The 14,166-nt window shown below is 34.0% G+C and overlaps 1 protein-coding gene across 6 annotated transcripts in view; it reads left to right on the top strand.

Annotated features, from left to right (window-relative positions):
- Window positions 1-11,504, top strand: part of FXR1 (FMR1 autosomal homolog 1) — a 70,082-nt gene extending 58,578 nt beyond the window's left edge. For 2 of the 6 annotated variants that reach the window (XM_046658416.1, XM_046658413.1), the window contains 4 exons: window positions 2,439-2,642; window positions 4,528-4,728; window positions 9,369-9,460; window positions 10,189-11,499. In XM_046658416.1, coding sequence (XP_046514372.1) covers window positions 2,439-2,642; window positions 4,528-4,728; window positions 9,369-9,460; window positions 10,189-10,359 — 668 coding nt within the window. In that variant the 3' untranslated portion in view covers window positions 10,360-11,499. Of the gene's footprint in view, window positions 1-2,438; window positions 2,643-4,527; window positions 4,729-5,432; window positions 5,514-9,368; window positions 9,461-10,188 lie in introns of all 6 variants that reach the window. The other 4 variants (XM_046658417.1, XM_046658415.1, XM_046658418.1 and 1 more) reach the window with 4 other exon arrangements.
- The last annotated feature ends 2,662 nt before the right edge of the window (window positions 11,505-14,166 follow it).

The following is a 14,166-nucleotide window of genomic DNA, read 5'->3' as shown; positions in this document are numbered from 1 at the left end:
TTTGCCATCTCAAAAATGTTTAAAGGTTATTTAATATGAATAAAGTGGAGCACTAGCCAATTCAATAGCCTGTTTTGTTTTTGACTTTACTATCTGTCTTATCTACTAAAATCTGTTTATGCTTTAGTATCTTGAATACTAGATTTAGATTAAACTTAAGAATTTTCTTGCTTGCGTTTTTGTTAAGTGCCTTCGAGTTGATTCAGAGTGGAATCTTGCCTGGTACTTTTTGGGCCATCCTCTCACCCTCTGGTGCTATATCAGACAATGCTCTGCTGCTATTCACAGAGTTTTGATGGCCAGTTTTTTCTGAAGTGGGTGGCCAGGTCTTGCTTCCTAGTCTGTCTTAGTTTAGAAGCTCCACTGAAACCTGTCCACCATGGGTGACTCTGCTCGCATAGCTTTTAGGATCATAGCAACCTGGAGCCACCACAGTATGACATCAATAGACCGGTAGTGTGGTTCTCTGACTAGGAAGCAAACCTGGGCCGCAGCAGTGAGAGTACTGAATCTTACCCACTAGACCACCGAGGGCTGGCTGCTTGTTTATGACATTGAGTTAAATACCACACTATATTTCTGAAGAGAATTTAATAGGAACTTTGTGAGAATGTTTAAAAATGATATATTTATCTACCTTCAAATTTTGGTAGTGTTTTCAGGCAAGCTGTATATTTGTAAATAAATTCAGATGTTTTTATACATTCCAAAGGTTTTTTTCCACTATTTATGAAATGATAAATTGCCCCTATTCGAACAAACCATGACATTAGTTAATAAAGTTCTCTTTTGTCATTTCAAGAAATTAGTGTTTAGGAGATTCATTCTTTTCTGTGAGATTCTTACTTAACAGACTCGAATGTGAATAATAGAAACTTGTTATAGTCTTCCTAAAATATACTTCCAATAATTACTTAATCCATTCTTCTATAAGTGACTAGTTACATCCATAGTTAATGGCATGTGGAGAAGAAAGATGCATTCAAGAGTTATATTTAAAGGAGAAAGGAAGTTAGTAGGCTTCTTCATTTATTAAACTTTACATTTTATTCCCTGCTCCTTAGTACTTAGAACTTTGTGCATCTGAAGAGCTCTTGTGTTTTGCTTTTATCATCAAATGACTTGTGAAGTTTAAATATAGGGAACTTTTACTTTATCATGGAATCACTCTTATTGGGAGATGAGCCAAGAAACTTCAGAATCATGCAGCAAATTAATTTATCAAGAGAAAATTGTTATGCACATTGCTAGGTGTCTGGGGGCATTTAGAGGTATAGGAGAGCTCTACCCTTTAAAGATATCATAGACCAGGTGGGAAGTAAATCCAAAGAGGAGAAAATAGAAAACAACACATGACAACACTGCATGATAGATGTACATTACATTTGAGGAAATAAGAGAAGGAGAGAGGTCTGTTTCAGTTAAGTTGATCTGAAGCTAGAACTTGAGCTAGGCTCTGAAGGAGATATATTTGGATATATGATAAAAGGAAGGATGGAAGGGGCATCCCAGAACAAAGAATGAAAGTGGAAAATGAGTATGATAGTGGTTGGGTGATAGAAACCTGGCACTGTAATTATGATATAATAATGAGTATTATAGGCTTTTATAGAATCCATGCAGTGTTTAAATTTTTAAAAGCTCATTATTAAAAATAGGTCATTGAAATGTTAGAAATGGTCTATGAACTTTGAAAATTCTACTGAATTTTTGTCTTACTGATAATGGTTTCAGTTCTATTGATTATTAGGTTGAAGTCGTCTTCTCAGTAATCTCCTTAAAATTTGTTCAGTAACTTCAAATACTGTATTCTTCTAATTTAAGACACTTTTGCTCATAAAATATACTATTGCTTTATGTACGACCACTAAAAATACACTCCTGGTTCATGAGACCATCAATGACAAGAAGCATCCTAATTTTTGAGATGTTAAAAATGTGAAAAACGTGCCTCCCTAGAATCAATGAAATAATGGTAGAATATACTATATAGTTAAACTATTCATTTTTCTGTTTGTGATTAAATTTACTTTTAAATATGGGATAATGGTTATTTTTATTATACTAATAGTTTATTAAAACCTAAAAATGGGCAAAACTTTTTTCAGTATTTACCCATATTAAGTGCATTTTCATACTGTATATGTAACATTGTGTATGTTTTCTATAACATTCTATTGGCTGTGTTTCTGCACATCCAAAGAATTCAATTTTTAATCTGACTAGTAGTTACAGTATTATATTACTAGTATAATATTAACATTTGGTTATTTCTTAGTTAATAAATTTCAAGTTCATTTTAATTTTTATTTAGCCACCTTTGAAGCAGCCAGTCAGTAGGGTTATTTAAATACTGATTTGTAGGAAATAATTTTGAAATATTTCACTCTTTCTTTTTTAATAGGAATCTAACTCTTAGGTTCTCTTTCTTTCTCAAGGTACAAACTCTGAGCTGTCTAACCCTTCTGAAACAGAATCTGAGCGTAAAGACGAGCTGAGTGATTGGTCATTGGCAGGAGAAGATGATCGAGAGAGCCGACATCAGCGTGACAGCAGGAGACGCCCAGGAGGAAGAGGCAGAAGTGTTTCAGGGGGTCGAGGTCGTGGTGGACCACGTGGTGGCAAATCCTCCATCAGTTCTGGTAGTCTTTTATATACTATGTCAGCATCCTTTCTTTGTAAACAGTATAACTTTATGCAAGTTAATTCATTTCCCAGGGCACCCAGTTTTTGGAAGTTTCTCTTTCCACTCACTGTCTCAGGAAAATAGTGGAACATACAGCAATATAAGAAAAAGCCCTGTGGAGTGTTTTCTTAGTGAGGGTTTAGCTAGAACGTTCAGGTCAGAGAAACTTTAGTTGGCTGATGCTCTTTTTCGATGGTCAGATGTTTATCTCGTCAGTTTTTGGGGGCTTATGTAATTAGAATGTTTTTTCCCTTAGAGTATTTGGGGTGTGTATTTGTTTATCAGGCAGACTCAGAGAATTCTAATGCACAGAGCTAAATACTTTTGTATATTTAATATTGAAAATAAACTGAGAAACCTTCTTTGCTACATTATGTACTACTTTGGGAACAGGGAAAAATTTTGAAATCTTTAAAAAAAAATTTTCATTGGTTGAGGAATTGATCTGTAAAAGAGTGTTTGGAAGCCTGGGATTTGAGGTGTATAAAGCAACTTTTCCTTGTATCTTTTTGAAAATTTTAAATATTATAACTTAAGCAGAATTGGAGTTTCCAGAATGTTCTTGCTTAGCAATAATGGGCTGGGGGGAGAATTGTCAGGGATATGTGGACCAGATTATATCAGGGATATACTCTTAACATTATTTTATAGCAGTTTAAGAAAACCACTTTTTTTTAATTGTTATAACATATGCCCTATGGAAAGGTTATATAGTATTTTAAAGATTATAGAACATATGTGTATATATAATTAAATATATACCAAACTTGCTTACAAATTACAAAGAACTAGAATGAATCACAAAATGTAGGGACTTTTTAAAGGTACTCTCTGGTTCTAGTGATATTCTTTAAGCCCTAAGTTTGCTGGCTTTCAGGGAAATAGTTTTTATATTCTAGTACACTGTTTACTATTACCAAAGTTTATAAAATTATGCTGAATTGCAAAATAAATGTACTTTACCTAGTGTTTATGATTAATGGATAAACTTAGTGTCTTTTGCAAAGATGCTAGCTTGCTAGCTGTTACCAAAGGAAACTTAGAAAGGAAAAATCGTGATTAGGTGAATTTCTTCTATAATTTGATTGGTGGAGGCAATAAATGCACATAGGTAAGATGGGTATTTTTTTTCTTATGAATTATATCTTAAAACTTTTCCTTTCCCACCCTCACCCCACCTTACCCCGCCTTCACTCTTTGTTTCTGGAGATGGGAGTACTAGTCAACATTCATTTTCACATTTTCCTATAACCACTTAGAATTTCAGCCTTCTTTAGTTTGCCCTTCTGTGTAAATTTGTTTTGGTTGCTTCACTTCCTAGTAACAGATTTCTGTTATGTCACAGAGTGCAGGTGTTGAGTATTACTTGGAAATAGTCCGTTAACATCAGGACAAAGCAGCAGCAGTCACCTTGAATCAGTAGAGAGGACAAAAGCTCGCTCGTAGAGTTAATTCATATTCACTGAATATATATTTCTACTCATTTTTATTTCTGTAGCCTCTAGGCAAGATTAGCCGGGAATGTGAATGTTTAAAAAGCATGTAATAATTTACTATTTCCTAATGTATTTTCAAAACAAGTCAGAGAAATGGTAGGAAGCTGAGGTGTCTGTTCATCTTCTGCTTTAATTTTTCATTGTCATTTAAATTCTTTTCATGTATGTTATTTTCTAGGTGAAATATTGGTAGAGGAAACATTTTATTTGAAGACAGAATATATTTTTATTGGGGGGAAATTTTGAAGTTTCTTTTTCAGTTGATATAGTTCAATGTAGATCAAAACATTCCTAATAACTACAGTTCTCTTAAACGAATATTTCTTGCCTCTGACATGCATATAGTGCTCAAAGATCCAGACAGCAATCCATACAGCTTACTTGATAATACAGAATCAGATCAGACTGCAGACACTGATGCCAGCGAATCTCATCACAGTACTAACCGTCGTAGGCGGTCTCGTAGACGAAGGACTGATGAAGATGCTGTTCTGATGGATGGAATGACTGAATCTGATACAGCCTCAGTTAATGAAAATGGGCTAGGTATGTAAGCACTTAGGGAAAAGATACATATTATTGTATAATATTAATGTATGATGCTTTTTTCAAAGAAAACAAAATCCAAACACATGCAATTTGCAAATTGAACTTTTCTTAGTGTTTACTTCAAATAAGGTAGATAGCGTTTTGTCTGTCTGAAATGTCTAGTTCTGAGATTTGTATAGCCAAATTATTTGAAACTGGGAGGGTTTATTAAAGTGCCCTTTGATTCCATTAAATCAATATAAATATTCAAACTGCAAGGCACTTAATACTCTCATTGTTCCAAAACTAAAATTGGGCTTTCAGCTTGCCTCTTTAAAAGTTACAAATGACACTAGTGAAGTATGTATTTTGAGTAGGCATTAATTTCCAAAGGGCTAAAATGTCATTAACTTTGGTAAAAACTAAAATGTATTGGAGAGGAAAACTTTATCTGTGAATGATGGTAATTTAAATTAAGTCTTAGTGTTTGTTTAATTAAGAGTTAAAACCCTCTTAATTTCCAGATGATAATTCCGTTTTTAATCTATTTGGAATGCTTAAACTACAGAAGTATTTTTCTTGTCAGTAATGTATGTTGTTTTATCTTCCCTGTTTAATTAAAAGGTTCTCTTTCTCCTTCCTTAAATCTTTGAAGGAAAGAATTTTTTTTTGTTTTGTTTTGTTTTTGTCAGAATAGTTCATGGTAAACTTTGCAATTACAGATGATAGTGAAAAAAAGCCCCAGCGACGCAATCGTAGCCGCAGGCGTCGTTTCAGGGGTCAGGCAGAAGATAGACAGCCAGGTAACTTGAGTGGACCTGTTGACACCACCAGGTCACAAGCATGAAAAAAAATGTCATGTGTCTGCTTTCTAAATATATTATACTTACGTGTACACGTGTGCATATACATTCAAGATGTGCATTGCATAAATTGTTTACTCAACTAATAAGACTACTACTCTAAAGAAAATGCATTCATTCTTCCTTCACACCATAAATGTTTAGTAACCTGTCTAATTAAACTAATGTTGTGTCTCAGTTTTTTACATGGAAATACTGTTGAGAAGACCATTATTTTGTCCACTTGGCAGATTCTTCACACTTGAGTTGGGGCCTGCCATCCCAGGGACTGTGTTGTAGATTGTGATTGAGGTTGATTGGCAAAACTGGGCAGCTTTTGCATGGTGCCTGCTTACTATATCTGGATTCAGCACCTCATTTTTGTGGGAATTTTAATACCCACGGTTTAAAAAAAAGTACAAATGAGAAAAATACTTGAAAGTGTCTTTTTCCTAATAAGAGGAATGCATGTTTATGTTTTTGTTTGTTTATTGTAGTGTGATGCTTTTTCCCTTACACCTACTAACTATTCAGATTAATAGTACTTACTTAGTTTTAGGATGTTAATTCATTTTAAGTAGTCATAATTTTTAGTAACTTCAAAGAAACTTGTTTGCTGTGTCTATATTATTTTGAACATAATTCCATTTCCTGTGTACAGAAAATCACGTGTATATTCACAATGAAGAAATTGTGTGCACCAGAAATAAACCCCTTTTAAACTAATCAATTTTTTGCATTCTTTTCCAAAACAAATTCTTTCCTGTGTTTTCCCCAAGTAAAGAATGTAAATTCCAGTATCTTTAGTATTTTAAGTTTAGTGGTTATAGAGACATTTGGGAAACTGGTTTAAGGGTATTAGTTCCTATTCTTGAAAAAAAGTTCATGTTTTAAAGATAGTTGTAAACTGAAAAGGAATTAAATATCAAAAATAGAAAGTTTTCAGAAAATGTTTCTCACTCTTTTTCCTTGTCTTCTTTTCCCTCTCTTTAGTGTTAGGAATATATTTTAGATCAAGAGATTGTATTTAGTTTTTTGAAGCTGGCACAGCAGTGAATATGGTTTCTGGCCATATATAAATAAAAAGTTGCAACCTATCAGTATGAACTTAACATAGGATAGATTACAATGTAGCTTACTAACTAGATGGATGGTGGTTTATTACTAAGTCAGTGGACATAAAAAGAATGTAGTGGGGTTTGTTAAAGAAGAGGCAGAGATTTCTGCATGGTATTAATTGAAACTTGAGTAATTTGGAGTTTTCAATTATTTCCCAATGATTTGTGTTCCATACTGCATTTATTCCTGTTTTATTCTGTTCTTTGGAATTACTGCTTTTCCTCTTTTAAACTTCTTGCCCTGCCCCCAGCAAAAGACAAATCCAAGATAGGACAAGCAAGCACATCACTTTCTCCTTGACTCTGGTAGCAGTTCTAGAAAGGCAGCCTTCATCTAAAGTTAATATCAACATTCTCTTAAATACACAGTCGTTAAATTATTCTCATTTGCTCATAATTTCTTGTTGCCCTTAGTGTAAATTAATCAGTTTATATTCTTTACTATACACGGAATGTGACAGTACACTGGAGTCCAACTGAGTAAGTTGGTCCCCTTAGAGGAAATTCTGGAGTCCAAATTATGTTGCACAAATTGCCTGTATATTTTTTTTAGATACTGTAAATACTGTATTGAACTTTCAAGTGGCTTTTATTATAAGGACTGGCTATAAACAGGTTTTTCTTTGACTCAACTGAAGTTGTTCTTGGTTTCATCTCTCTTTGGAGGGGGAGGGGCACTGGTAAATTTTTACCTTGCCAGCTAAGTGCCTCTTAAATTAATTGATAACTTTATCAAAGTATATTATTCTCTGCCTGTACATATTGGATGAAGAGTTGTAAGAACTGTCCCGCATTCAGATACAGCAGTATTTCAGTCTATGCAAGCAGAGTTTCCAAGTAGCTGAGTTCTTCCAGGTGTCAATGAGGACTGAACTTTGGAAACAGGATGAATTCTTTAAGGTGCTCCCAGAACTAGAATCGTACCTATAATGGTTTTGCCACCACGTATGTAGACATACTAATGAAGTGGATAGTAGTATTCTCCTCCCCAATTTTGGAAACTATCATTAAAAGTATTTATAAATTCATTAACAGTGAATTTAAATGATTTAAAAAGTTCCAAAAAGAGCATGCTGCATTTCTTAAAATTTGCAAGAGGCAGTTTTTAGGCATGAAACATCTTTATTTGGTGGTGTTTCTAATAAATGATGTCTATTAGTTTTGAATTAAGTTGTTTCCTTGAGATTTGAAAAGATTCATTTAGTATTTGTAGAAAGTTCTTGGATCTTATAAAAGTTTTAGCATGTTAATTCATGGTTAAGAAAAATTAATTGTAAATACTATCTAGCTTTTTAATATCAAAATGATTTTCATATAATTTGAACCTGATGCACCAATTCTCTCCATACCTTAGTGACTTTAAATAATTTAAAGTTTACTTGAGTTTTCATTCTTTACATAATTAACTTGCTCCCATAATTTAAAATTCACTACATTTCACATAATCAGGGATTTTTCCTCACAATTTCTGATAGAAAATAATTCTTTAAAAAAAAAAAAAGAAAGTGAGGGGCCAGCCCAGTGGCTTAGTGGTTAGGTTTGTGTGCTCTGCTTTGGTGGCCCAGGGTTTGCGGGTTTGGAGCCCAAGCACGAACCTACACACTGCTCATTGTGCTGTGGTGGTGTCCCACATACAAAGTGGAAGGAGATTGCCACAGATGTTAAGTCAGTGACAATCTTCCTCATGCAAAAAAAGGGGGGTGGGGGAAGATTGGCAACACATGTTAGCTTGGGGCCACTCTTCCTCACCAAAAAAAAAAAAGGATTATTTTGATATTTCTTCAGATCAGTGAATTTAATTCTAAGTTGCAAACCCATGAAGAGAAAGGATTGAGGTATAAAGGGAAGGTAGTCCAGAGTATATGTAGACCAGAGGTCATTTGTTGCACTTGGATTGGCAGTAGACCGTTAGCTTGGGTTAGTCTTTTTCCTGTATCGCTACTGCCATCCACCTGCTTTCTTAGAAAGCAAGCACATGCGTGCGTGTGTGCACACAAATAAATCAGTCCCTTGAAGGACTGGCAGAGTGGGGAGGGGGTGGTTACTGATTTCATGGTGGCCTTTTTTCCACCATGATTGATGTCCACATTTTTACGGTGGTGTCGTCATTTTTAGTTTGCTTGTAAATTTTTTTTTCTTTTTTTTTTAATCACAGTGGTTTCTAATGAGAAATGTTAAAAAGGAACCATAAAATACCACACTTTGGATCATTATTTAATTGTGCTTTTTAAAAACAAAAAACTAATATTTGAGTAAATCTTTTAAAATCTTTGATGAAATTTTCAAATTGAAGTATACTACACCATGATTTGCACCAAATTTGCCCCATTTTTTCCCACTGATAATTGCAAACACTGTCTGGGCTTAAAATGCTGTATTTCCTATTGGTTGTGGATTTTTATATCAAACTTATCCCACAACCGTAGACTCAACCAGAAGCAAAAATGGCTGGATTCTTGTGAAAGAGGATTTTAATGTAGGCGTCCTCGATCTCCAGCTTGAAATTTTCTATTGTCAGCACTGAATCAGGCAAATTTTTCACGCTTTGTTTTTGGTTGGAGGTGGTACCCAGCTTAAGAAAACTTTGAAATTGGGTAACCCACCATTAGTTTATTTTAGAAGTGAAATTACTCTTTATCCATAAATAAACTTTAGAAATATTTTTCAACACCTGTAATTTTTTTCTCATCTTCAACAGTCACAGTTGCAGATTATATTTCTAGAGCTGAGTCTCAGAGCAGACAAAGAAACCTCCCAAGGGAAACTTTGGCTAAAAACAAGAAAGAAATGGTAAGGAGAACTTAACCTGTAGGTTTTGTTTTGTTTTTTTTGGTACGGTTTAGCTTTATTTTTATTTCTTAACTTACTGTATGATCACTTGTTTCCCAAACTAGACGAATAATATTTTAAAGACTACTCTTGATTTTGTTCTTGGCCCCAAGTAACTGAAGATATGCATGCTTGAGCTTGAAATACTTTTCAGTTAGAACTCTAAAGAGTATTTGTAAAATTCAGTCTGCCCAAAGATACTGGGTGTAGAGACTGTTGCTTAATTTGGGGAGCAATAGGCTATAATATACCTCTTTTCAATGATGGATTAGACTTATAAGTTTCAATTATTTAAATGCTTTAAGGGATTTGATATGTAAATATGAGTTTCAAAAAAAAGGTGAGTAAAGTAGGTGATTTGCTTTACTTTTAGGGTATTAACTGTTTATATCTTTTATATGGTGAACCTTCCAGTGGTTAAAATAAAACTAGGCACAAGTTTTCAGTAAACAAATAAGACTCTTCCTGTGGTTTAGGCACTGCTAGGTACTAGAGATAGAGTTGACAGACCCAGAGAGGTGCAGTATATTGGTAGTTGTTTTGATTTTTAACAACATTATAATTCTTTGATCCATTGTGGTATATGAAACAAATTATTTATTAGCTGATTAATGTTTATGTAGCTATTTTCCTCCTCAGCTATAGATTTCATTTATCAAGAAGTTGAAAAAGTTGTCTCCCTTTGGCAGGCAAAAGATGTGATTGAAGAGCATGGTCCTTCAGAAAAGGCAATAAATGGCCCAACTAGTGCTTCTGGCGATGAAATTTCTAAGCTACAGCGTACTCCAGGAGAAGAAAAGATTAATACCTTAAAAGAAGAAAACACTCAAGAAGCAGCAGTCCTGAATGGTGTTTCATAAACTGAAGAAGTTCCTAGTTTACAGTTCTTTTACATTACATTTTACAATAGTGCTTGTACAAGCTTGCCAAAGATAGAATATGGATCGCCAGTCTTTACATCGCACTTTCAGTTCCTCCATTTGGAATTCAGAAAGGGGAGGGATCCTGAAGAAATCATATGTTAAACATACTTTGACACCTACTGTGTTATAAAATATATCATCAGATGTGCCTTGAGAATAGTATATGTAACATTAAAAAAAGTTGCTGGCTATAGGAAATGTTATTTTGTTTTCAAAATATGGCAGAGATGGGGGGAGGTGGGTGGGGTGGGATCCCTAACGTAATATTCTTTATGAAAGCATTAGCTGCTTTTGTTACATTTTTAATAATATGCAACCACTTCTTCACCTGAGGAAAACTAGAATGAAATGCAGTCTAAAATATTTTGCACTGAATTGTAATTCATTAGTTTAGTCTGGAAACTGGTCTGTTTTAATGTGTTTTTTAAATGCTGTATGTAGAGGAAAATCTGCAGACCACTGGAATACATTTGTTAAACTCGCATCTGCAGGGACACTGGGTGATTTTGGCAGTGACTGTTCTACATTGAGGCTTTGTTTGGTTTATTTATTAAAGTGTACAGTATTTAAAAATCAAACATAGCTTTAGTTAAAACACTAAGCTGAATTAGACATGTCCATTCAGACATAACCTGAACTACTGAAAAGATCAATTTCCAGAAGGTTTATTCTGTATAAACTACATGTTAGTCTTAAGTAGAGTATCTTTTCCTTTTCTTTTTTCTTTTTCTTTCTTTTTTTTTTTTTTTTTTTTGATTTTGGTTGTTTGATGTGCAATATGTTTTTGTATGCAGGTAGTAAATAAACTTTGATCTTCCATTTGCTGATTTTTAACTTTCTACTTTTTATATCAACTGTTGCAAAGTAGTTGGAGCTACATGCAGGCCTAGAATAGTATCCTGATTGCTTTTAAAAAGCATTTATACTTGCTCATAAATAGCATTAAAATATTAGTTGGTCAGTTTATCATTTTGTAATGAAACCTCTGAAATCTTAGCACTTAAAAATTTAGTCCGTTAGAATAGAATGGCTTAGGGAATTGATCATATATTTGATATCAGGAGTCTTTGTAACAAAGTTCTAATCAGAGGCAGTGTTTGGAGGCAACGGGGTAAAATCCAGAATTTTACTTTTGCCTTTGACTTTATTAAAAAATATTTTTATAAAGAAGTATGATGAGCAATTTTTAAATAATGGGCTACTACTTTGCCTTTTGATTCTCAAGGAAACAATTCTGAAGGTTCTCATTACTACTGATTGTACTTTTTTGTATGCATTTTAGCCAGAGAGCTTAACTTTAGGGACTTCAGACATGAAGTGTTGTTCTAAAGAGTAACAATGATAGAATAATTTATGCAGCTAATTGTGAAGTCATAGTAAACAACTGGATTTATGGGAGAGTTTTGCTCTACAATATTACATAGACCACTGAGCAAGACAGACAACCCTTTCTGCCACATGACATCTGAAAAGTTATGTGCATAATTTGTTTTGTTATGTGCACAAAGATTTTAAGTGATTTTAGTTAATTTATAATGACTGAAAGAGAATTCAGGGTATAGTTAAACATGTACTGTTTGCCAGATCAGTGTACATAAAACCCTAGCCCTCACATTTATTATTGTTGAGGTTAAGTATTAAATCCTTTTTGTGAAACGCTGATAAGTGAGAATTTTCAAGTAAGATGTGGTGCACACAGTGTAATCCTTGCACTTAAATAACAGTATCAAGTAATGTCAAATCCTGATTTTTAAAAATTTTCCAACAAATGTCTTTTTTATCCATCAAAGTTAGAAACAAGTAAAATTGTTGGCTTTTTCATTTAGTTCTCTTCGATAATAGGGTTATAGATTAAGGTATGAAAAGAATTTTCCTTAATCCCCAAACTGGTAACTATGGTATAAAGAAAAAAATGATTTTTCATTTTCTTCCATGTAGATTCACTAAAATCCTCCTTCCATGAAGATAGTTTCCGTGGGAAAGGAAGAAACACAAGCCTATCTTAAAACTTCTAGTATAGTATAGTCCAAGTAGTTCTTTACAGTACTAATAACCATATTCTAGGAAACAATATTAAGATTTCATTACTTACCAATGACTAAACCCAGTGTTTCGTCCTTTAAAAAAATATATGTACTGCAGAATCATGATACTTATTTTTGATGAATAATACATGCTCAGATTCACAAGTGAAACGCCTACTCCTCAAGGTAACCATTGTTGATTCAGGTAGCTTTCCAAACTTATTTCAGAGGGGTACATCGTTTTTCGCTACTATACTAGTTAAATCATACGTTGCTATGGGAGAACTTGCCAGTACATAGTAAACAAAGACACACTCAAGTAAAAAAAAATCGAAAGGTCTTGTGCAGCTTAAATGATGTTTCAGTGTAAATACATGAAATCATATATGCAATCTGAACTAAATCATGAAATAGGAGCTGAGATGGTGTGGCGGCAAAAATTAGCTGCTTTTCCTGATATCTGGGAAGCCTAGGATTCTTCGGTTTGGCATTACCTTTTTTAAGCTTCAGTGGGCCTAAAACGTTTGCAAAATGGTATGGGTCTCTGTTGACAGCTCAGTCACCATTGGTAAAATATACAGAAGTCTTAGTTTTAAGTAGTTATATATTTTAATGTGGAGTTAAGACACGCAGCACATCAAACTGATGAGTTCATGAAAACTTACCTGGACACTGCATAGGACAGGGCTGAGGGAGGTGCTTAAATAAATGTAATTAAAAAAAAGAAAGTACAGGTATATGTAGGCAAGCAAAATAACTGAAGAACAGGGTTAGTTAAGGAGGAGACAAAAGCAGCTGGTATTTTACTCTTGTATTGTGGCTCTTCATTGCCAGCCATTCTTCTGTGGCTCGGATCCCATTACCTTTGTGCTAAGTCAGGCATTTTTGTAGCTATTGTTTGCTGTGAGTCTAGTATTAAACCTGAGAAGGGTCTCTGCACAGTTGGCACGTTAAGTTAATGTTGCAGTTAGGTTGGGAAACAGTACCATTTGTGTTCTGTGCAAACACTTTTTTGAGCTTGAAACCAACTAGTTAGTATTCTGATAGGCTGTGCCTACAATGAGCTTCGTTTACCAAGGAGAGAAGAATGGAAAACTGGCTACAATGCAGTAAGTCTTAAGTCAGATGATTGGTGGTTATTAGAAATGACAGAAAAAGAAAACGACTTTTACACTTGGATTTTGTAGAAGGCTTCTGGGAGCTTGGATTTGAACTTGGATATATGAGTTTGGCAAAATTCCAAAAGGCAAAAAGGATGTTTGTTGTAAAGTCGCATTCAGTCTTCCTCTCTTTGCTATTATGGTTTGGATTTCCCTATACCCTTTTATAAGGATATCTGGTATAGTGAATTTGTTGACCCCTTTAAAAAAAATTTTAGTTCTCTATTATCATGTGTGCTTGAATGGATAGTAGTCACTTAGAACTCATGATTAACCTCTGTTAGCGTTTGAGTTTTATTTCAGGAACTGCTGCAGTAATCACAATCTGCTGTAGTTAAACTTTTGGCAAGGGGTGATAATTCAAAACTGCACTCAACTGCTGGTTGAAAATAAGTCAATTATGTTGAACCATAGGAAGTTGCAAATGAACATTTTTGACCCACAAAAGTGGCAAATTTTCTATGGTTTAACCTAATGATAAATTTTTAGGTATAATCATTTACTCTAGAAATCCAAGCAAAAATCTAATCCAGAAAATCCCTAATTACTAGATGAGGGAG

The sequence above is a fragment of the Equus quagga genome, chromosome 4 (assembly GCF_021613505.1).
Source record: "Equus quagga isolate Etosha38 chromosome 4, UCLA_HA_Equagga_1.0, whole genome shotgun sequence".
NCBI classification, from domain to species: Eukaryota; Metazoa; Chordata; class Mammalia; order Perissodactyla; family Equidae; genus Equus; species Equus quagga.
Note: the sequence above shows the minus strand (reverse complement) of the source record. Positions and strands in the feature narration are given on the sequence as shown.